Genomic DNA, 22,091 nt, shown 5'->3' on the forward strand with positions numbered 1-22,091 from the left:
GCAAATAGGGAATTGCAGGCTGGCCCTTGGTTGTGGCTGCATCTCAGTTTCTGTGCTACAGACCTGTGTGATTTTTAGGAAACATTAAAAAATTTGAATTTGCACAAGAATAGGCTGGCATTCAGGTGTCAAGATTCTGGATATAAATTAATTTCAGATTATTGGATAAAGCCAAGTTGAAAATGGTACCTCCTGGATCGTGAATTTTCATCATCCTCACAGAGATTTAAAGCCTGTGTGTGAGGATAAACCAGGATCAACAGAATTACTTGGCTACTTGTAATTCATGGAACTCCAAAGCTTAAGTCAGTTTGCTCAGCAAGAGTCCAGAAAAATTTCCTAGTGGACTGTTATAGCTGTTCATTTTCAAGGAGGATATATTGCACTATCAGCTGGATTACTAACAAAAGAGGGCGTACCATATAAACAAGCTATCTTGTGCATGTTTTTATCAAATAGCACTATGAATTTGTCCTGCTGTAATGAGGTTACAGTCTGAGTAAAATCTGAGTCCAAGTGCTCTCCTTTTCCAGTTGGAACTGAGTTCCAGATACTTGCCTATTTAAAAAAAAAAGTTTCATTAGAACATTAATTATTGCTATTGTGCTGAAAAATAAAGATGAGAGCTAACAAAAATGCGTGGAGATGACAGTTTAGGGGAAGAATAAAATTTGGTTCAGTGCTAAAATTTGTTTTAGAGCTCTACTATTTATTTTCAGTGCTTACCATATTGTACTTCAGAGAAAATATTTTCAATTACAGCATATGCTCTTACATGTTTGCTCTTTCAATCCAAATTATACTATTTCAGCTTACTTTTCTGTCTACTAGAAGTAAAATGAAAGAGCATCAAAACCAGATCAGTTTTCCTGTTACAATCTCTGAGATGCAGGTATATGTGATAAGGTTTTCACTGTGTCCAAGACAAAGCCTGTGGAGTTTTGACTAAATATGAAAATATTTGAGATCTAGGGTCAACATATTTATTGTATGTTGACGTATGTTGACAGATGTATGGTAAAGCTTCTTTGAGCAATCCTAAAAAGAGCAGTGGCTCCACATTTTGACCAGCATATAATAATTATCTGTTTGAGTAATTAGAATCTCAGTGGGGGAAAGGCACCTCCTATTCATTATGCATGAATATTAAAGATTACACAATGTTTTTTACCTGATTGCAGCTGTTTGCTTCTGTCCTTTGTCAGCATCTCCCCTCCGTACTCCTGTGCCATTGGCTGGCTGGTTGGGATCTCCCGTGTTGGGGGTAATTGCACCACATCACTTTCAATGGCTGGCCTGCAAGATGCTCTGTGATCCTTCTGGGTAGAAGGTTCTACTGAAACCTAAAACATTATTAATTATTTTATATAAGTTGCTACATTATTTGTCTTGGATATTTGTGGTTTACAGCTCCAATAAAAGAGGAGGCTGACCACACTGCATGACTCAGTGATATGTAACTGAATACAAAGCTCTTCACTTCCAGGTCAGCCACTTGCCACTTGCCAGCGGCCCATGGCATTTGGTGAGTAAAAAGTAAGTAAGCTATTCTACTTCCTAGTAGTTGAATGTTCCCAACACAAACCCCCCCATGATCCCAAGTGGCTTTAACGTGCTTAGAACTGTTAGCGGGAAAGTTTTTCTTGAGATCATTCTTGAAGATTCCTTGCCAAAATGTTTTGGGGAAGTCTACTGGCCATCATGCCCATTGCACATTTCTGTCTCCAGAGAAGTTGGACCCAAACTTTGGCAGGTCTTCTTCCTTAAATATTTTCAGTGAAGTGTTTCTAATGGAATAGTACTTTTGAGCATGTGTGTGAGAGTGGGAGATCTTTATTCCAGGTTTCATTTAGACTTCGTCCAATCCAGTGCTTATCTTAGAATGCTTATGTTCAATAAATCTGGGGCAGTTCTCACTAAGGCTATTTCCAGATATTTTATTTCATTACAATTTGGAGAATACATAGGAAAACCTTTGATACAGCTCAATGCTGAGCACTTTGATCTGAGCCTTCTTAAACAAAGAATGTCTTTTTCTGAAGAACGAAAGTGACTTGGGAATGTGTACCCCATTTTCTTATGAGTAAGTCGACAAATCCATGCTTAGCACTGTTTTACTTTAGTTTCTTCTGAAATTGTGGATATTTACATTTTTATGTCCTTGCTAATGACAGCTAGCCTGCCCAGACAGCCTCCATTGTGCAGACATTTGTTCAGACAGTCCCTCTGTCCACTACAAAAACATGGGACACCCAAGTTGAACTAAATGCTGAATACCACCACATGGGTTTGCAGTGGTCTGTAACTGAAAAGGTTCACTGGAAGCAATTTGCAAAGAAATCCTTAGGAAACCACCTGGATGGTTATTTTAAATTAAAAAAGGAAGAGATGCCACTTTAAAAAAATAATTTTTAATACTGGGTTTGAGGTTCCATACATGTGATAGTCATTAAAGCTTATTTAACCCTGAAATTATCTGGCCTCTTTAATTCCACAGGGACTGTAAGGCTCTTGGGTTAGAAATGAAAAATAATGTCAGAATGAAAATGAGACTTTCCTGAGTGCAGGACCATTATTACAGAATATTTTCTTAATCAAGCCTCTTTAAGTGCCAAGCAGTGGAGGAAAAAAATAGTCAGGTTATGCTGCTTTTTTCCACAGGGACTTTGCTGATGCTTTGGGCCACTGATTGACATAGGCAAAAGTCAGTCCCAAGGGCTGGATGAGACACACTCACCTAAAATGGGTGTAGCACCTGTGATTTGTCCTTCCACAGTCTCAACTGCAGAACACCCAGTTCCTTTTTACAATACACATTTTGGATAATCCCAGTGTACTCTGACGTTTGGGCTCTTAAAAGTCAGAGCTTTCTGGTTGTTGAGACTGGAAACTTTCAGCAGAAGCAGTGATTTTTGTCAAGTTTCAGTTACACCAAACATCTGTGGTGTGCCCCACCACCCTTTCCCCAAGGATGAAACATTCTGCAGGGAGGGTGTTGCAAGAATTCCTGAACTAGACAGCTAAGCTGGAGTCATAACTGTCCTGGCCAGGGCCCTAGTTTGAAGGAGGCTCCCATTAGAATTAAAACATCCCATAACTCTCATCACAACAGCCCTATTCTTGATGAACATGGAAATTTAAGGCTGGGGTTGGAATGGGAGGAGAATGAAAAGACAGACAAGTAAACAGATAAAGAGGGAGCTCTTGCATGCAAGTGGAATTTCCTCTGAGCACAGGACATTCTTTATCATTAACTGGTCTGTCACAGGAAGGAAAAGGGGAAAACAGTGTTTCCTGTTAGGGGGAAGGAAAAAATCAATAGGCTTTGGAAATACCTGCCTGGAAAGAACTTTTTGTTTTCCCATCAGCAAGAACAAATATGTTTTTAACTCCTTTGGAACATGTTGTCTGTTTTAAAACAATTCCTTGAAATAAGACTTCAGCGTAAACATGAAATTTAGAAATGCAGTTCAGACTACTTTGATCTTTCTTGCTCATTTCAGAAAATGCTCTTACTCCTAGAAATATCTTGTATAAGACACTGTTTTGAAAGCAGTTTAATTCTTCTCAGTCTCTGTCTATGAACGTAATAAAAATTAGAAAGGCCATTTGCCATGTACACATGGTGACTCCTGTGATATTATGGTTAAGATGCTCACAGATGGGCAATGGTCTGCTATTGCCCCATCTGGTGAAGAAAATTTTCTTTTGGAAAGAGAAGACTTACCAAGCAAGTCCTCAAAGCCTCAGGAGGATGACGAAACTACCCTGTGGCTCCTGCATCACCTCTTTGGTTGTATTTTGCTTTGAATATCTACAGTGTGGGTTTTTCAGAAGAGTGAGAAGAGGCCTAAAGACTGCAGGAATGGATGTATTATACGCACAAGCAGCCCCATGCTAACCTGAGTTGCTCAGGGTAATTATTTTTCACTTTAGGTGGCAGCTTCCCTTTGCAAAGCTGGACCAGGGGATTTAAAGTCGTTCCTCAGTTGTAGCCACATTCCCGTGTTCTGAGCCAGGGATCTGTCCTGGCCCATGACAAAGTTTACAGCAATGTCAGTGGATAACTGAATGAGCAGAAGCTATGTAATCCAGTAGTGTCAATGTAAGAAGACAAAAAGAAAGAACGAGGGAAGATGACCTCTTAGACATGCACAGAAAAAGGGGTAGAAGTTTCATTTTTTTAAATGGAAAGGAAGAAGTGGGATAAGCTTAAAATGAAACTATCAGCAAGGCTGGAATTAAAAGAGGGCTTTAGGAATGATCTAACTTTTATTTTATTACATGACAGAAGACAAAAAATCAATAGCTGGTAATTCAGACATAAATGAGTTATACAGGCCATTGACACAATGGACCAAACTTTATAACAACCACATCTGATGCTGTCAAGCCACAGGCTTCAGTGGCGCCAGTAATAATTATGGCTGATCACCTCTAATTCAGAGCTGCCTTGCTTGATAAAGGTGTCACTCTGAGTGGCTGCAGCCTCAGTATCTATTGAGGATGTCATCCAGCAGGTCAGGTTGCTGTAGAGAACTGTGTTTTTTTAATTGAATAGGACAAACCCTTAGTTTTCTCCTCTTCTCATTCTGTCTGTAAAAATCATATATATCTTAAACAAAAAATCACTTGAATTCATGACTGAATCTACTTGAATTCAAGATCAAACTGTGACAGAAGCTAATAGTGTTGATGCCTAGAAATCAACACTATATATATTCTAAACTATATATCAACATGATATATATTCTAAAAATAATTTAAAACCATAGGAGTATTCTCAGGAGGATACTTTGGTGCTTTGCAATAATCTCTGTTGCACTGCTGCTGTAATCAATTAAACAACCCACCCCAAAAAACCCCCAGTGTGGTAAAATGCTGCTAAGCAATAGAAATTGATTTTCCATAAACTCACATCATCATAAGGAAGAAAAGGAAGCACTGACTTTCCTGTTTTCCTACTGTTTTCTAAATTTGGGGGGCATAAGTGTTGGAAAACTGAGTTTCACTCAGAGATATGAGGTGAAGTGGCTTTGTGAAATAATTATTGATCTAAAAAGAAAGGAGACAAATACCTCTATGGTGTTTCATGTGCCATTAATACTTAAATCCGCAGTTTGATGTCAAAACTATTAGTCTCTGAATTGCTAAGGGATGCTATGTGTGCTTAGACATTTTCATTTATTATTATTATGATTATTATGAATATTATTGTCGTTACTTAGGCTTTGCATTCTTTTGTGCACCAACTGCTTGGTACTGCACTGACTACAATCAGTTGGGAGTGATGAACAGTGAGAAAGCCCTCTGTGGGGGAGGACATGAGAGGTACCTCAGCCGCAGCCCACTGTGGCATTTAGCATCAGGAGCACTTCGATGAGGCAACGCACTTTACACCACAATAGCTTACCCTTGCGTGCGTGAAAGTTTATTATAGGCTCCATTTAGAAATACTCTCTATGCTTAAAGAAACCAGACTTGTGAGAGAGACACGGGAAAGGCAGTAAGAGCAGCACAGCAGTGAGTTAGTTATAGGCTTGCTGTGCTGTGAGGCTTTTCTGGTACTTTTTTCGTTGTGGGGAAAGAAGGTGCCTTGCACCTGTGTGTTTGGATACGGAGGAATACGGTGCAAGAAACAGCCCCCTCGTTTTCCTTCAAAAACGCGGGGCTCAATTCCAGCTGTGCTCTGCTGAGGCAGAGAAATCCCGGTCCGAGGCGTGACCTGCGAAGCAGCGCTCCGCATCTCCCAGACCCACACACACCCCCGCTGCTCCTCGGCTTCTCCGCTGCCCTCCTCAACTCAGGCTCCATCTCCTTCCTCTTCCAGCGGCGGGATCTCCCCGAAGCTCGGACCGTGCGGGCGCGCGGGAGCGATGCAGGATCTCCTGGAGATCCCCGGTGGATCCTGTCAACCCCGCGCCCGGTCCCAGGGTTTTCCTGCGCTCCGGCCGGCAGCTGCGCAGGCCCTTCACAGGCAGAACTGTTTCTTTCTCTGTTTACTCGTTTCCAATGGCAATTGCACCACCGAGTCTCAGTACGTCTGGAACTTGGCCTGGGGCTGTTTTGGTTACATTGAAGTTTTTGCTTCAGCGCTGCCAGATTTAAATGGTGACTTCACCAGCACTGAGCTAAAAAGGAGAAAAGGGGAGGAGGGAGGTAGTGCAGCGAGCGGGAGCGAGGGAGAGGGCCAGGGCATTACATCATCGCTTGGACGGGAATCAAATGGGAAGGATATGACTCACTCGGGCTAGTTAAGCTTTGGCTCAAGTTCTACATACACTCATTCCAGGGCTCTCATGTTCTGCACCTCAGCAGGGAATTCAGGCTCAGTGATGTCCATGAGGTTTGTTTTTAATTTTCTTTTCCTTTTCTGATTTCTATATAGTTTCCCCCCCTCCTCGCCTTCCTCCTCCTCCTCTCCTCTTCCCCTCCCGAGTCCCCCTTTCCCACTCTTTTCCACTTCTACAGAGTTTGTTTTCTGGTGCGTGTAACCTCAGCTCTTAGGAGCAGAAGCTGCTTTTTCGACCAAACCAAACCCAAACAAGGAGCACAGCAAACTTGAGAGAAGTTTGGTAGTTTGTTGTGGTTTGGTGTCCCCCCCTCCATCATTATGTTGCTCCTAATCGGAGGAGACAGGGAGAGAGTTAAAATGCGGGAGCCAATCGCTTGGACGGTGATGTAATGCTGGAACTGCAGGGTTGTTAAGTAATGTGAGAGGAAGGGGGTCAGGGTTGCAAAGCATTTACCTGCTGTCAAGGGGCTTTAAGTTTATTATCAATCGCAGTGACTGTAACTGGCTTCAGACTGCACTCTCTAATTATTCACAGACTCTCCTTTTTTATCTTTTATTATTAAAAGTAAAACTATATTACGGTATTTTAAAAAATGTGATATTATCACAGCTGTGAATTATTTTCCACTGGGGTTTTTTGATATTTTTAAAATGGCTTGAAACTGGATGTCTCTTTCACAAAAAGCCCGGAGAGAGCAAAGAGAAAGGCAAAAAGGGGTGGTTCTTCGAGCGTGGCTGGCGAATTTGAAACTGTTTGAAGAAAGCAGCCTCTGCCTAGCAGAGCGAGTAAAAGCTTCTGCTGTTGGAAATCCGCTGTAGAAAATAAAGCGTTTAAGGGAGGCAGTTTGCAGAGCTCATCTCGACGAGCCTCAGCTTTTCACCCCTACCACTTGTCAGCAGGATTCTGATCCTCAGCTTACCCCAGGCTCGTGGCTGTCTTGCCTTTGCTGGGACCGCAGAGGTCCCGACCCTGCACAGCAGATCCCCTCCTGTCACGGTTCTGCTCTCCAGAACTGCCGGGCTCTTGGGGCACCTGCCTACATGCATTTCCTTTACAGGACGGAGCACTGCACTTGTCTTATTAAGTCTGTCAGTCTCCCTACAGACCTTTTAGTCTTTTCCACATAGCTAACAGTCTCTAGGTCTGATGTGGAGTGAGGAAAGGTACCTCTTTCCCAAGTTCACTGTGTGCACTTAGCCCTTAGGGTGGGCCACAGAGTTTAGCACTAAGCCCAAGCTTGGGCATTGGTCGTGTTTAGGTGTGTGATGAACACGAGCTATCAGGTGTGTGTTGGTGTCCTGAGGATACCCGTTCTGCTCGGAGGAGCTCTGCATCAGGTTTCTGTGTCAAGAGCTGTCTGCTCTTAAGGTATGACTCTCAGAAGTGCCTCTTTCAAAGGGAATTTTTGTCTCTCAGGGAAGCACTGTATTGGTACCCACTGATATTGCAGTGAACTACAGATTTGCTTGGTTAACTAAAGATAGCCTTAAACATGCTTTTGAGAGTTTAGTGATTTTTTTTTTTTTGCAACTTGTATTGGGGACTAACAAAATAGCAATCAATGTTGTTCTGTGGTTGGAGGCAAAACCTCCCCCTCTCTTTCTGAACAAGACAAGAGCCCATGGCCAGCTCCTGCCTTCCCTTCCGTCTGGTAGCCCTCTGCAAAGCCGTCTTATGTTGACCTGTTATGTTCCTGCACTTTATTCACAGGTTTTCCCTAAGTGCCTCTAAGTGATTTTCAAGCTCCTCAGTCAACTGCTGAAGCACAAACAGTTGCTCACGGGCCAAACCTTTCTCAGTGGAGAGCCCAGCGCTAGGCTGCAGGCAGGCCTGGCCCCTGTTGCAGTGCAGATATACCATAGTGCAGATATACCATATGGACCGGATTACGCAGTGCTCTGCTGAGGAGGTGTGGGTTGGGGAGGGAGCTGTGCTGCTGCAGGAGTTCCCGTAGGATTTCTGACTCATACTTTCTCCTAGAAATGTTGGGAAGTGCAGCTCCACAGACCATCAGAATAAAGCATAGTAGATTCTTCCCTTTGCCTGCCCGCTTTAGATGCTGGGGTGGACTTGTCTTCACTCTTTCCCTTCCTGCCTTTCCTGGCTGGAGACTTCAGGAAAAGTCCGTCAGTGTTGTCCTAGGATAGTGTCTAGCCATGCTGGCAAGATGCTGGGCAGAGGATAACAGACTGTCACACTCCATCTTTCCTCTGCAGAAACGCATCCCTGCTATTTCTTGTATAAAAACACATGTAAAATACATTGTGCAGCGTGGCCTGAAAGTCTTTGGGTATCAGATTGCATTCCACAGGGGATCAGAGCCTCACTTGTCTGGTATCAGCTATTAACATGTCACCTGTCTGGAAGGGCAGCAAAAGAGAAGTCGTGGTGCTCTGGACAGTGTGGACTGGCTGATGACCCTGCTGTGTACTCAAACTTTCAAAAATTACCCACCCTGCTGATTCATGCTCGGTGAAGTTAAGGAGAGGGCGTAAAGATGTAAATCCTTCTTGCCTTTCAGAAGTGCGCTGCAACTCTAAGTAACAATTTACTGCTGCTACGTCACTGATTTCAACACAGCACCACAGGAAAAACAGTTGTAAGAGCTTCTTTCAAAAAGCTGCAGTTGTGAATTCCATATGCATATGCACAGAGGTGTGTGTATGTATGTATCCATATTTGGTTGTTGAAGCAACAGAACATATAGTTAATGAAGCATAACTGTCCAGGTGAGTGTCAGACAGCTCTGGTTGTGCTTGACAGGTGCTTTTGCAATGCACCAAAATTCTTTTGGACAACAACAAAAAAAGGAAAGTAGCTGCCTGTTTGGATTCCTCTGCTGCTAGTTGCTGGGACCCAATGTGCAGGTTTGCCAGTGGACTTGCAGCTTCATGGTCAGAGGTCAACAGCCCTGACAGTCAAGTTCCACACATTTGAAGCTGGGTCTTTTGGCAAGAGGATTTTCTTATTGAAGGATGATATCTTTAGGGACCTAATTTTTAAACGGAAGCCAAGAGAAATATTAACAGTGCTCTGAAAATGAGCATCAGAAGATATATTCAGAAGCACATGTAACCTGTCAAACAAACCAGAGGCCAAACACACCAGAGCTTGGGAGTGATGTTTGCACTGGAGAGCCAACTGTGCGTGGTCGGCCTGTGAAGAAAGGCAATCTGCTCCTAGCAGAGCCTGGCTGGACGAGTCCCAGTAAATTTCCCCACCAAGATCCCAAGTAACATTTCCGCCTGCATTGCTGAATGTGTGCATTGGCAGAATATCTGCTCTATAAGCTCTGTGATTTTAAGCCATAGTTTGGTGCTCCTTAGCCGGTCTCTGCATGCACAAAAAAATTGGCTCTGTTGCTGGGGTGCAAAAGCAAGAGGTAAATAGCAGACAGCGTGTTTTTATTTCACTGAATGTGGTCCCTCTGCTCCTGAATTTCTCAGTTTCCTAGCTCTAACTTGAGACCTTTCCCTTAAACCTTTTTGGAAGACTTGTTTGATGTCTGTGAAGCCCCATGAAGCTTTCAGAGCTGGTGTCATGTGTGCTGAGATCAGGGCAGGTCAGGTGTTGGACAGAGGTGGTGGTGAGCCTGGCCACTCGTCAAGCTGTGGACACAGCAGGCAGGAAGACAAAGTTGTTTCCTGTACTTGGGGGAGGATGCTGGGACAAAGCAGCCTCCTGTGCCCTTCCCCATCTCTCTGTGCTCTCACCTTCCCACCCTTCTTTTGTTCATCCTGCACATGCCTGGGCCGTGTTCAGCCCAAACTGTTGAGATCAGCTTTGCTGAAAATTACACTTCAGATCAAAATGTGAGTTAGGTTCCTCCAGTGTGAAGTGAATTCTGGGTCTGTCTCTGCAGCTACAGATAAACCAGATAGGAAGGTAATTACATCTCATTCCTATCTGACTCTCTTATTTACCATAATCTCTTTTAATCCCTTTGATACTCATCATAATAATGTTAATCTTAATGAACTCATTTGGTATTAATGCGGATGTGATTTGTAAGTTCAGAGCAGGCTTGCCATCCTTGTTTAGCGTTCATTAATATCCACTTAACTCTGTTTATGCTCTCTTTCTCCTGCAAATGGACTTGCATATCTTTGTCTTCCACCTAGATGATGTGGCAATTCCCATAGTGGAACTCTCTTTCCACACTCAGGTTTGTATTTCCTTTCTGTTCTTCTTCCTACTTGCAAGATCCCAGAGCAAAGAGCTGTTGGAAACACTGCACCCATCTACTAGTGGCTCTCTGTACCCTGTTGCTTAGTCATTTCTTCCACTTTTGACTTTAAAATTGAAGGAACCCTTATCCTCTTATTTTTCATTCATGTGGCATTCCTTCTTAGATCACTCCAGAGATATTACCTTACTATAGCCCTCGTTTTATTGTCTCAGAGGGTGAACAAGTAAGAGACACAGCCCCTAGTCTTGGCAAAGAGACAAATTATTTGTTGCTTACTACAGTACTCTCCCCAAACGCTCTGTTTATGGGTGGGGTACCTTGCCCAAACAGTTTCCAGTGTGACCAGCCAATTTTAGTGAGTGAGGACTGCATTTGGATGTTGAGCCTGATCCAAAGCTTATTGCAGTGAATGGGAGAGAAGAGTTGATGGGCTTGGGATAAAATCTGTGGAACTATCCTCTTTTCAGTCCTTTGAGCACCCACATATTTTTTTCAACATCTCTAGCTTTGGAATGTGCCCTCTTGAAAAGCTACTTGTTCAGCCACAGTGATCCCAGAGACTGATGAACCTTGGATCTCTATTAATGTGTGATTTCCTCTCTACGTGGGTGCTTGTGTTTGTTTTTAAATGTGGCATGGAATTTTTGTGTTGTGGTGCTTGCTCCCTCTCGACTTCCTGCAAACACATTTCTAAAGCCTGTATTGTCAAATACAGTGAATTATTTTTCAGTCCCAGTGACACACATTTTGCTTTTTAGGTCTTTTAAATCCTGACAGAGCCAGGAAAGTATCATTTACTTAACACAACACTGTTTACTCCATCCTCACTTCCATTCTTCATTTTATGGCCTGATGTTTCCTTGTAGCATCAACTTCAGTGTTAAAATGAGTATCTCCATTGAAAACACACAACTTTTAATTTACTGAAAGATTTCTGCACATTATAATAAAACTAGCCATTCTCTTAGTAAAAACTACTAATTGAGAGTGAGAATTGTAGCCTCTTAGATCACCACAAGCTGTATTTCTGTGGTGCTCTTTATTTTTACATCATATCTTTAATTCAAGAGCATTGCAGGATGTTTTCAAAATTGCAGCCACTAGTCAAACATATTAGAGCTCTGTATTAATATAAGTACAAGCTGTATTAGTTTAAATAACAAGATGAAGAGTTTTACTGCAGATATCTGCAACTGTCATGCTGCTCCATGTCAATAAAGAATATGGGCAATGTTCTTCAGATATGCACTACTTTCTACAGATCAATAAATCTGTGCCCATTAGCAGAAGAAAAATTATAATTATAGTAATAAAAAAAGTTCATTATTACAAGTTCTGTCTAAAGTAATGTCAGTTGAATGTTTTACCACACTGGAAAAGCCCATCAGCACAGGTAATTTTATATGTCAAATTTAAGATGAGCTAGTTTTTTCCAAATCTTACAAACCAGAACAGAAAAAATGTGCTAGACCAGGTTCTTCCTTGACCTCAGTTTAAGGCAACTCAGTATCATGTCAGAAAAGTTCCAGTACTGTGTTCTTTGTTATCATTTGGTTTCCAGGTCAAAATGAACTTTTCTTTCACTGCAGCTAAGGACATGAGCTCTGTTTCTCTTGTACCATAGAACTGCAGGAATTCTCATTGTTCTGAATACGTTTCAGTTTTCTGATATGCTTTAATGAGTGAGTTTCTTTAGAAAACTCATGTAGAAATAAGATTGGCTAAAAATTTAATATAAACACTAAATTAAGGTTCATTTTATAGTTTGCCTGAATGAGCAGATTCCTTGCCATTGGAATCCAGTGTTGACAAGTATCTCCTGTGGCCATTAGTATGAAGGAGGGATTTGTTGCACAGAGTGCAGATTGGTACACAGATCTCTGTATGTTTGGATCTGTTTGTGTATGTAGGGGGGGTGTGTGTGTGAGTGTGTTTGTCCCCATCTTTGAGGGGACAAACACACTCACACACACTCCCTGCAAGGCAGAATTATCTCCTGCTATTCCTAAGCAATCATACCTGAAAGAATTTATCACCTGAATAAGATTTCAAGTTGCAGGACTTAAGGTGGTGATATTGGTATATAAATTTGATTGATGGTTTCTTTCTTTCTTTTTGAAGTCGACACTCTATTAGCACCCCTCAACTCTCTCTCACATTTCATGTTTTTCTTTAAGAATGAGAAATCAAATTTAAGCAACAGTTAAAGGGGGACGTTGCTGGGCATCACTAAGTGTTCGGTTTGGCTTTTTATTTGCTAATCTTGTGCAGCATGGAACTTTTCCCAGCTACTGCAATTCAGTAGATATTCTAATATTTAGTAATTAATTAAGCCATTTTTTCATTTAGTTTAAACTCTTTTGTCAAGGCTTTGTAGAGCCCTATAAAAATACTGCAGTACATACATACTTCAGGAAAAGTAAAAAACCTTACCAGCAACATTTGTAAAAATATGCAAAAAATAAGTTAATGTTATAGGGAAAAAAAGATTATTGAGATAGTTGGAAGAGCATGAATTTATAAAGGTCTTCTTAGAAAAGTAAAATGAGGCTGATTGAAAAGTTTTCAGTGAGGCTCAGCAATTATTAAAATTTGAGCTTTTCACAACATTTTTTTCAAGAGAAATTGGGATTTTTTTTTTCTGACAAATAACTTTTTTATTTAAGAAAGGGCTTGAAAAGAATGTTTTTTACTTGCTATGCACTGAAAGATGATTAAGCTTTGTACATTTCATTTTCTGTTTGATATTCATTGTCACTTCTAAAGGGTTCTGTTACTTCTGATTTGTTTCTGTGGTCAAATTCCAAGAAAGTGTGACAAGTAGCAATGATAAAACAGGCAATAATACTCTGGCATCTGCACATGCTACATGCCACAATTTTAAACCTTGGTCTCACCTGGTCTTGCCCAGAACAAGTTCTTGACTGAAAGCACAGCCAGCTGCAACTGTAATACCTGTTTCTTTTCTCTCCCTTAATAGACAGTTCTTTATCACAGGGAGACTCATTTTAAAGATGCAATGCTGCAATAACAGGATGTTCTGGAGTGCAGATCAGATTGAGCTGGATGTAGGAAGGGTCTGTGGCTTCCCCATGTAGCACTGAGCACAGGAGCACTGAATTTCAGCAGTACATCTGCACTGGCATGTTTCTTGTGCAGAGCAATTATCAAATAGGACAAACATTACATATAATAATTAACTGATTGGCTTAGGGTCAGATATTTGGGTTTGCCCAAACAATCCCCAGAGAACTCAGAGAAATCTCTGTTGTGAGGGCAATACAAAATTTCAGTACCCAAACAAGTCTGGGGCAGTTTTGGGTGAAATCTACTTGGACTGTTGAATAAATCCAGACAAATGGGCACACATGTTGTTGTGTGAGTCTGCAGTGACTTGCTGGAAGGTGGGTCAGTTGCACAGAGGACAGATGGCATTATGGGCATCTTCCCTAAGCTGAATGGAGAGAGTAGCCACAGAAGCAGAGATTGGGGCATCTTGATTTATTTACCCTGAAGAGACAGCTACCAGGGGATTTAATTGCAGCCTTTAGCTACTTACAGGGTAGTTACAGAGGAGACAGGGTCTGGCCCCCTTTGCAGTGTGAAGGCAGAAGACCACAGGCACAAGTTTCAGTGAGAGAAAATTCCGTGAGACCTAAAGAAAGAAAAGGTTCCAGCAGGAGAACTGTGGCAAGGCACAGCAACTGGCTGGAGTCGGTCTCTGCTGCTGCAGATTTTCACACTTTGTCTAAAAACAGGCCCCCAGCAGCCTGCTTGATGCTGCATTTAGTCCTGGCTGGAGCAGGAGGTTGGACAAGGTGACCTTCTCTGGGTGCCTTCTGACTGAAACTGCTCTCTGGACCTGCCCTTGGCAATGATGGCAGCATGGGCTGTCTGTGCAGGGGGTGGAAGCAGGGAGAATTTTGATGAGTGAAAAGCAATAAGAAAAGCAAAAGGTGAGATAAGAACATAATGTCATCTAAAGCATATCCTGTGCCTGCTTGTGTCCACCTTGAAATAAAGAATGAGAAATAAAGAATGCATGCACTTGACGTAACTCTCTAAATGTGGACTCTGCATTGTTCTGTGCTTCAAGGTGCTTCATTTCCTAGCTTTCCCATCTCACTTACCACTTGGTAAGTGCTAGGCACTCAAGTTTTGGTAGATGCCTGATAAATGTGCAAAGATAAAACAGTAATCATGAAAACTGGCCATTTTTTGGCTGAAATGTTAGCCAAAATACAGCCAAATATGTTTTCAGTCTATAAACAGCTAAAGGGATCTTTTTCCCTCCTTGACTAAGCATCTGAGGTTTTTCTTTATAGTGAAGAATTGCAAGAGAATTCTAAAATACTATGAGAAAATCCATCTCTGATGTATCTCCAAATTAGTCAGCTCTTTAAAAGTAGGCTTCCCCCCCCCTCCTGTTCTTATTTTTAAAAAAATTAATGGAATTAAACCATAGCAAATAAAACTTTTGAGCTCCCCCATGGTAATTTTCAGCATGTTTTGCAAAACTAGGAGACAAGCTTTGTCCATAACCATGTGAGGGATACATTTGCTAATATCCCTATAAGCTCAAATGTGTGTTTTACAGGAATTTAGCTAGAAAAAGCTGCTCCCTCTATAAAAGTAATGGCACATTAATGCCTTTTTGCAGTGAACTCCCTGTATACCTTATCCTGCATTCATGTTTGTCCATTAACTAATGACTATCCAATATGTTGTCACTACTGACAAAATTTTCTGGAGTGACACTGACTCAATCTTATATTTGCCTTCAGCTAAAAGGCTTAGAGAAGCATGTTCAAACTTATGAAGTTTCTAAAAGTGCAGTCTTGGAGTGTACAGCCCTGTTCTCACTACACCACTGGCACCTTCTTTATTGTCATGCATTCACCCTGTTTGCAAACTCCTTTCTTGTACTCTGGACAAGCTTTGTCCTTTTAAAGAGCTGCTCGTGACGCTTCGGTAAATGTCAAAGATGATTTTGCACTGCTCTTGGATGCAGAGAAAATAATGGAATTTGGACGTGTGGTAAAAGCTTCCTGGCTGGAAGATCTCCTTGGAAAACAAAACAAAAAGTCCCATACTTTCCTGTAGAATTTCGTATTTTCCCCTGAAAACAGCATTCCTACCCAGTTAATTTATTACTGAATCTAATCAGTCTTTAAGATAGCTTTGGAATACCAGTGTTTGTTCTGTTTTTCATTAATACATTGATATTGATGTTCAGATTTCTAACTAGCTGTTAAAATCCACAGTTAGGAAAAATCTAGGAAAGAAGACATACAAAGAGGAATGAGTTGGAGTATTGGGTTGTTTTTAATAGAGCAGGAAATGAAGAAAAACTGACAGATTTAAGGTTTCTTTTGTGTCATTGCTGTCATTCATGCAGGTGAGCTATAACGGTAACCAGTTTTATGTGAATAACAGGGTTGTTGACTTAGTGGCTGAAATTAAAAACAGTAATTTAGTTCAAGTCAATATGATTTAATTTCTTAATTGTTCTGTCCAAATAAACAACAAGGACATTCTCAGGTTTACAAGACAATTATATTTTTAAGATAACTAGGTAAATTTCCAGATTAATATGCCATTTCAGATTGGAATGTTTAGAAATGCTAAAAAATTTCTGCTTTTCCAAATATTCTATTCTTCTCCACTTCCAAGATTTATGTTAGTTAATTTGTTAGTGAATTTAATAATTTTGGTCAACCTGAAAGTGCTGCTTTAGCTTTTGAGCTTGGCTGCAATTTTCTGCATAAATCACAGCAGTTACCGTGCAAGTGAATTCACTGTGATAGAGTATATTTAATTTGCACATACTCTCTAGATAATTGAAGTCTCTATCCTCATGTAACTTCAGGGGTTTGAGTTGATATCAGGAGACTCTATAAAAAGCTTTCTGTCATTTCTAACACAAGCATGGCACCATTCTCACAATGAAAAGTAAGGGGGTTGGTGCAAAACAGGCTTTTGCAACTTAATTTTTTCCGGTATATCTTTGTCCTCGCCTCGTGCAGGTTTCAGGGCCAGCAATGCATTATGCTGTACTTTCGTCATCTTTTCCCCCGGTAAAACTAACTGCAAGTTACTGTGGCTGAAGAAATCTTGCAAGGTTTGTAAAACTGAGGAATATTAAAGGAGGGCATGTAAATTCATGTAGCTAGATGATTGCAGGATTGGAGACTAGATGTCCGTAGAAGAACGACTGAAAAAAAACTTGTTTTTTCACCAGTGACGGATTAACAATAACTTTTTACTTTTAACAGCATTTCCAATCTTTCAGGACCTCTGGGAAAGAGCTTTTTGTGGAAAACTAGTGACCTAGAGAGTTAAACAGAGTTAAATCTTCTCTTTGGTGCCTTTATTCCCTGGAGTTTCAGTGACTTGTTATTTTGTCAGTCTGGGGTTTTGATGATTTGAAATACCAAAGGGAACTCTAAGGGATTTCACTTTCACATAGTCCTAAGGACTGGTGGTCAGCAGGGCAGGTGTGACTGGATGCCCACAATGTTGATTGCATTTGAAAATCATGTTTTTGTTCCAATGGGGTATTCCTCAATTATTTTTTCTTCTTCAGGTAAGAGTCGGAAGTTAATGAAGAAGCCCATAAAACTCCATTTTAAAATTGCATTCTTTAAGTCATAAAATGAAGGTCTTTTGAGTGAGATAAGATGTACTAAATATTAAACACATAATTCAGAATGACTATTTTTATTTCATGACCTTTTTTTCTCAGAAAAGAGCACAAATGAAAAATATGTAATGCTCCGTCTAAGAAGAAATCTATCAAAACTTGACAAGTTTTCAGGTTTTTTGTTTTTGGTGAATAGCAAGTTTTGCCTGTGTTATAATTTCAGTTGGTAAACTTTTTATCCATAATGTGTAGTTCTCATTTTGTTACTTCTCTTTGCACTGATCCCTGATATGTTGCTTAAAAAAAAGTCTGAGCAGTTAAACCATATGTTTATATCATAGCTCCTAATGTCAAAATTTTAATTGATTTTCTCATATTAAGGGTTAGGAGGGGGCCGTATCATGTTCCACTACGTCATAAAAACAAAAATATTTAAAATATGTTTCAAATAAAATGAAGGGGGAGAAGAAAAAAATGCTTAACTTAGAAAAGATGTGGGATTCATTAACAAAGGAAAATACTGGCCATGGACCAATGGCAAGCCAAATGTTTTGCCAGCAGTTTGCAGTTCACAGTCATCATTGCATGTCACTCCGCCTGCTGCGCCAGCCCCTCCAACCATATAGGCCTTCCTTTTAAAGAGAAACCTGTCTGGTTTGAGTTGAATAAATTAATTTGGGTTTACTTAGTTTAAAAACAAAAATATAGAGGCCCCAATTTTATTTCATTATGCCCATGGGTAAAGCAGTCCAAGGTAATTACAACCACAGTGCTGGTTGCTCTATCTTAATTAAAGAGTGTTTTTTTGCACAGAGGTTTTTGCACAACATAATAAAATAGTTTGTGGTCTGGCTAGCCTCAGTATCACAAGAGTGTACTCACTTGAGAAATAGTCCAGCTCTTCCAAAAGCTGAGGCCCTTCCTCTGGAGAGGAAGCATGGAGCTGCTGAGCAGAGCACAGGTAGTTTACAGTAAGGGCACCATCATAAATCCTGCAGCAAACAGCCTTTCATACAGTCTCGTACACTAAGTGGCAGGCTTGTCAGCAGCAATGAATCTGGACTTCAGTAAGTCTTTAAGCAATAATGTACTCTGCAACGTGCAGCACTGGTTACGCACCTGTGACCAAACCTCTTACTTTTCCAAACTTTCCTAGCGGTGTTTTGGGTTGGGTTTTGTTTTGTTTTGTTTTGTTTTGTTTTTTTTTTTTTTTTTTTGGTTTGGTTTGGTTTGGTTTTTTGTTTGTTGGGGTTTTTTTTTTGGTACGGAGGCTGTGTCTTCTTTGCAAATAAATATGAGTTATTGCTTAGCAAATAATTTTAAAGAAAAGGCATCAAAGACATTTAAATAATGTATTTGACATGCTAATTAAAAAAAATCTCTGAACTCAACTCCCAACAAGCATGGGTGAGATGGCCTGTTATTAGAACAGTCAAAGGAGGCATGTTTGCTCATTGAATAAATCAAGCAGCGTTGTAAAAACACTGTCTCAGGGATGATTAAGGGTAAGTGGTTTTCATTACTATGTTAAGTTCTACTTTCTGTTGTGGTGCTTTTTATATCACATCAAGCTTAGCTATTTACTTATGCTGCTTTAAAAAGCTCCAGCCCCTCACTTGCTTAAATCATGACCCAGTGCATTGATTCAGAAAGACAGCAACCAAAGCTAACTTGACTTAATGCTCAGGAACCTGACACAGGTCCTTCCCTTATAAGCCCTCTCTCTACATTTGGTAAAGCTGAATTAAGTTTTGTGAATACCAGTGGACCAGACCCCAGGGTGACCCAAGTCAGTAAAATTTCACTGCTTTCAACAAATTCTCCTCCCTACCTGGTGCTAGTGGTTTCCTTCAAGTTGCACAATTTTCCTTTTTCATAGATCTGAATACTCCAGTTTTAGGGTCACCAAAAAAATTGTCCTGAGCCAGATCATGTTGCACATTGGCAATATTTATTTGCCAATTATTTCAGTATTTATGGAACTAGCAGGAAGGGTCTCAAGGCTGGCATAAGGAACATCAAAGGTCCCTAGATGCCTTACTCAGTGAGTGACTGGCAGTGGATTTTGTTTCTTTCTGTTGGGGACATGCATTCTCCTACAGAGGGACAAGTGAGTTTAGCTTCAACTGCTTGAACTGGCACAGCTTCACTTGAGCTTGCATTTATGGAGAAGGAAATGCCAATGGGATGTGCACTGTACCCCAAGGCAGGGCTCCAACCAAGGCGAGGGCAGCCCACAGCTGCATATGAGCAGCTCTGAAGCACCACTAGCAGTGGCTGCCTGCAGGACGAGGGGAGCTGGAACATGTGGTGTTTGACAAAGCTGAAATATCTTCCAGCCTCCTTAGGCATGGCTCAGATCCTTGGCAGCACTGGCTACATAGTTCTGAGTGTGTGATTATAGACAGCTGGGCTTCCTAGAGGTCTTCAAGCCTAGAATTAGCCATGTGTAAATGGGGAGAATTAGCCTAGAGGTGGACCTGAGAGACTTCCATCCTCTGCTCTTAAGTTCAGAACATGAAAACCCTGGCTTGCTTTCCACTCTGTGTGGCAAGGCTGAAGCAACAACATCCAAATACGCTTCCAGGATGCAGCTGCCAAAGAAGCATTTCACAATGAACACAGAGGGGCATCCCTGTGGCAGCCTCAGCTGAGGTGCTAATGATTTCATAACCTGTTCCTTTATTATGCAAGCTACAATACCTGCTGAGACTGTTCAGCATGGGAGGGAGTGCCTGCTGCCAGGGCAGGAACCAGGGCACAATGGTGGATTGATAATGGGTTTGCATGTGGAACAGATCTGTACTGTGTGTTTTACATACATGGCTTTGTAATTACAAGAAAACAGCCACTTTCTATTTCCATTTGCATTAGAGGCTTCTTATGAATATATGAAATAGACATTTATTGTGACCATAACTCTACTACAAATTAAGATCAGATCCTAAGTCCCCTGTGAAAAAGCTGTGCATTATAATATGTGGAGATGTCAAAAATTATACTAAATGACACTTAACTTTAAATCCCAAGCACTGTGCTTATCCATCACTTAGGGTTAAATCTACACTGTAAATAAGACCAGGAGCTAAGCAAGGTTTACAGGGTGGGGGATGTCCCAGTAGATGTATAGCCACAAACTGAAGAATAAACAGCTGGTTGTATCTTTCTGCCAAATACAAAGTGTCTTGAATACATATTGCTGCATTTTCTTTTCTCAAGTCACATATTACCTTTGTTACATATCCTACATGGACTGGGTCAGATTTATACAAGGTGCAATGTTGTTGATTCAGATGGCTTGTTGCTATAGAGAGATAAAGACAGATTTCTGGTCTAAAGGTACACATATTCCTAAATGCTTAGTTTCTCGTCAAATTTTATGTACGAGGCATTTTAAGGACTTGTTATCTGGTAGGCTAATGCAAGGTCTAAATCCATGCTTCACAAAATACAGAGACCAGGGGAAAATAAAATACAAACATGCTGGTGACCTGCAATCTGACTTTGCTCCTATTCTTTATGCTCATCATATTTGCCTTTCCCATTAAAAAAAAAAAATAAAGAAAGAAATAGAACAACAGCAGAAAATGTGGAGCAGAGTGAGTAAGCCATGGCTTCCGACCTCTGGAAATCAGCCATACTCACTGCTGTGCAAATTCCTGCTGCTCTCTGAGCTGAGATCATACTGTTGGAGATGCCAAGTGTATAGAGCACAGATCTGTATCTTTCTTCCATTGCTAAATATTAACAGTAAAAAATAAATGCAGGTGATGCAACAGGCTTTGACTGGGTCTATTTATGTGACTGTTGAGATATTTTAACCAGATCAGTAAAATATTTGGCTCCCTGTGACCAAAGCAAATAGATATGATGTTAGTGCAAACTGAGTGGAGCTGCCACTTTGCTGTTTAGGTAAAGTTAATATTTTTTAACATGTTCACCTGCAGTGCATTGATGTGTCTCCGGGTGCATGGGACAAACACTTATTTTATAGGAGACATCTGGAAAAGGACACATCTCCTTTCCATTATTCATCTTCTGCTTTGTCCCCTCCCTAAGTTGAGTTGTTTTCCTCTGCCCTCCCAACTGCTCCAAGCAGTTAAAAAAAAGAAGAAAACCTCACAAAACCAACTAATGTTTCTTGAATGTCAGCAGGCACTGACTGTCAGGCCAGCAGGACAAACAAATTACATTGTCAGAGGCCTTCCACTGACAGCTCCAGCCTACCCGTTCCCACAGTTTAAATCTGGAAACTCTTGATGCAAATGCTGCAGTTGATTCTGATGGCTACAGTGGCACTTCACTGAAAAGGGGTACTTTGGAGTTGGGTTTTGCAGCACTGGGGGTTGGTGGGAGTTGAAACAATGCTTGTGTTTCTGGGAGGGCATTTTCCATCCTGCGTATCTACACGAGACTCAGGTCATGTCTAGATCGTTGGCATTACTTCAAATGTGCAAATACAGGAAGAGAGCTCCTTCTAGCCTGGTCAACCTGGCCTTTTTGAAGTATTTTATGCAAGGATTATTTCCTCCTTGCTGAATGTTGTGTTGAAAACCGTGGGATAAAATATCATAAAGTTATCCAGTACCCACAGATTTTCAAATTCACGTGACTCAGCTTTTGTCACTGCTGATCATAATGCTGTTCTTTTACTTCTCCTGGTATGGCAACTTTCTAGTTAAAGCGTTGTTTCAGTGGCAGCTCTCAAAGGGGAAAAAGTGGAGGAAAAAAGTAACAAGTTCAAACTGTGACAATTCATGGAGTATGCATGAACACTTATGGTTCATGTAAAGACATTAAATAAATAATTAGCAGTCTGTTAGTTCATACTGCAGACTCTTGGAAGCTGGCAGGACAACCTGAGCTTTTTTAACATGACTTTCTACTGACCACTAAGCCCTTTACTCAAAACTGATGCAAAGGGTGTTATTTTAATCTTCAACACAAAGTTCTGGTTTGGGAG

General features: G+C 40.9%; 1 protein-coding gene across 5 annotated transcripts in view; it reads left to right on the forward strand.

Moving 5' to 3' along the window:
• The window catches only part of CREB5 (cAMP responsive element binding protein 5), a 256,868-nt gene that overhangs the window by 147,463 nt on the left and 87,314 nt on the right, over positions 1-22,091 (forward strand). The window contains exon 1 of one of the 5 annotated variants that reach the window (XM_054640483.2): positions 6,235-6,346. The exons of the other annotated variants lie outside the window; for them this stretch is intronic. Coding sequence (XP_054496458.1) covers positions 6,300-6,346 — 47 coding nt within the window. The 5' untranslated portion in view covers positions 6,235-6,299. Of the gene's footprint in view, positions 1-6,234; positions 6,347-22,091 lie in introns of those variants that run through there. 5 annotated transcript variants of the gene reach the window in all.

This window comes from Agelaius phoeniceus, chromosome 1 (assembly GCF_051311805.1).
Source record: "Agelaius phoeniceus isolate bAgePho1 chromosome 1, bAgePho1.hap1, whole genome shotgun sequence".
In the NCBI taxonomy this organism is placed as follows: domain Eukaryota; kingdom Metazoa; phylum Chordata; class Aves; order Passeriformes; family Icteridae; genus Agelaius; species Agelaius phoeniceus.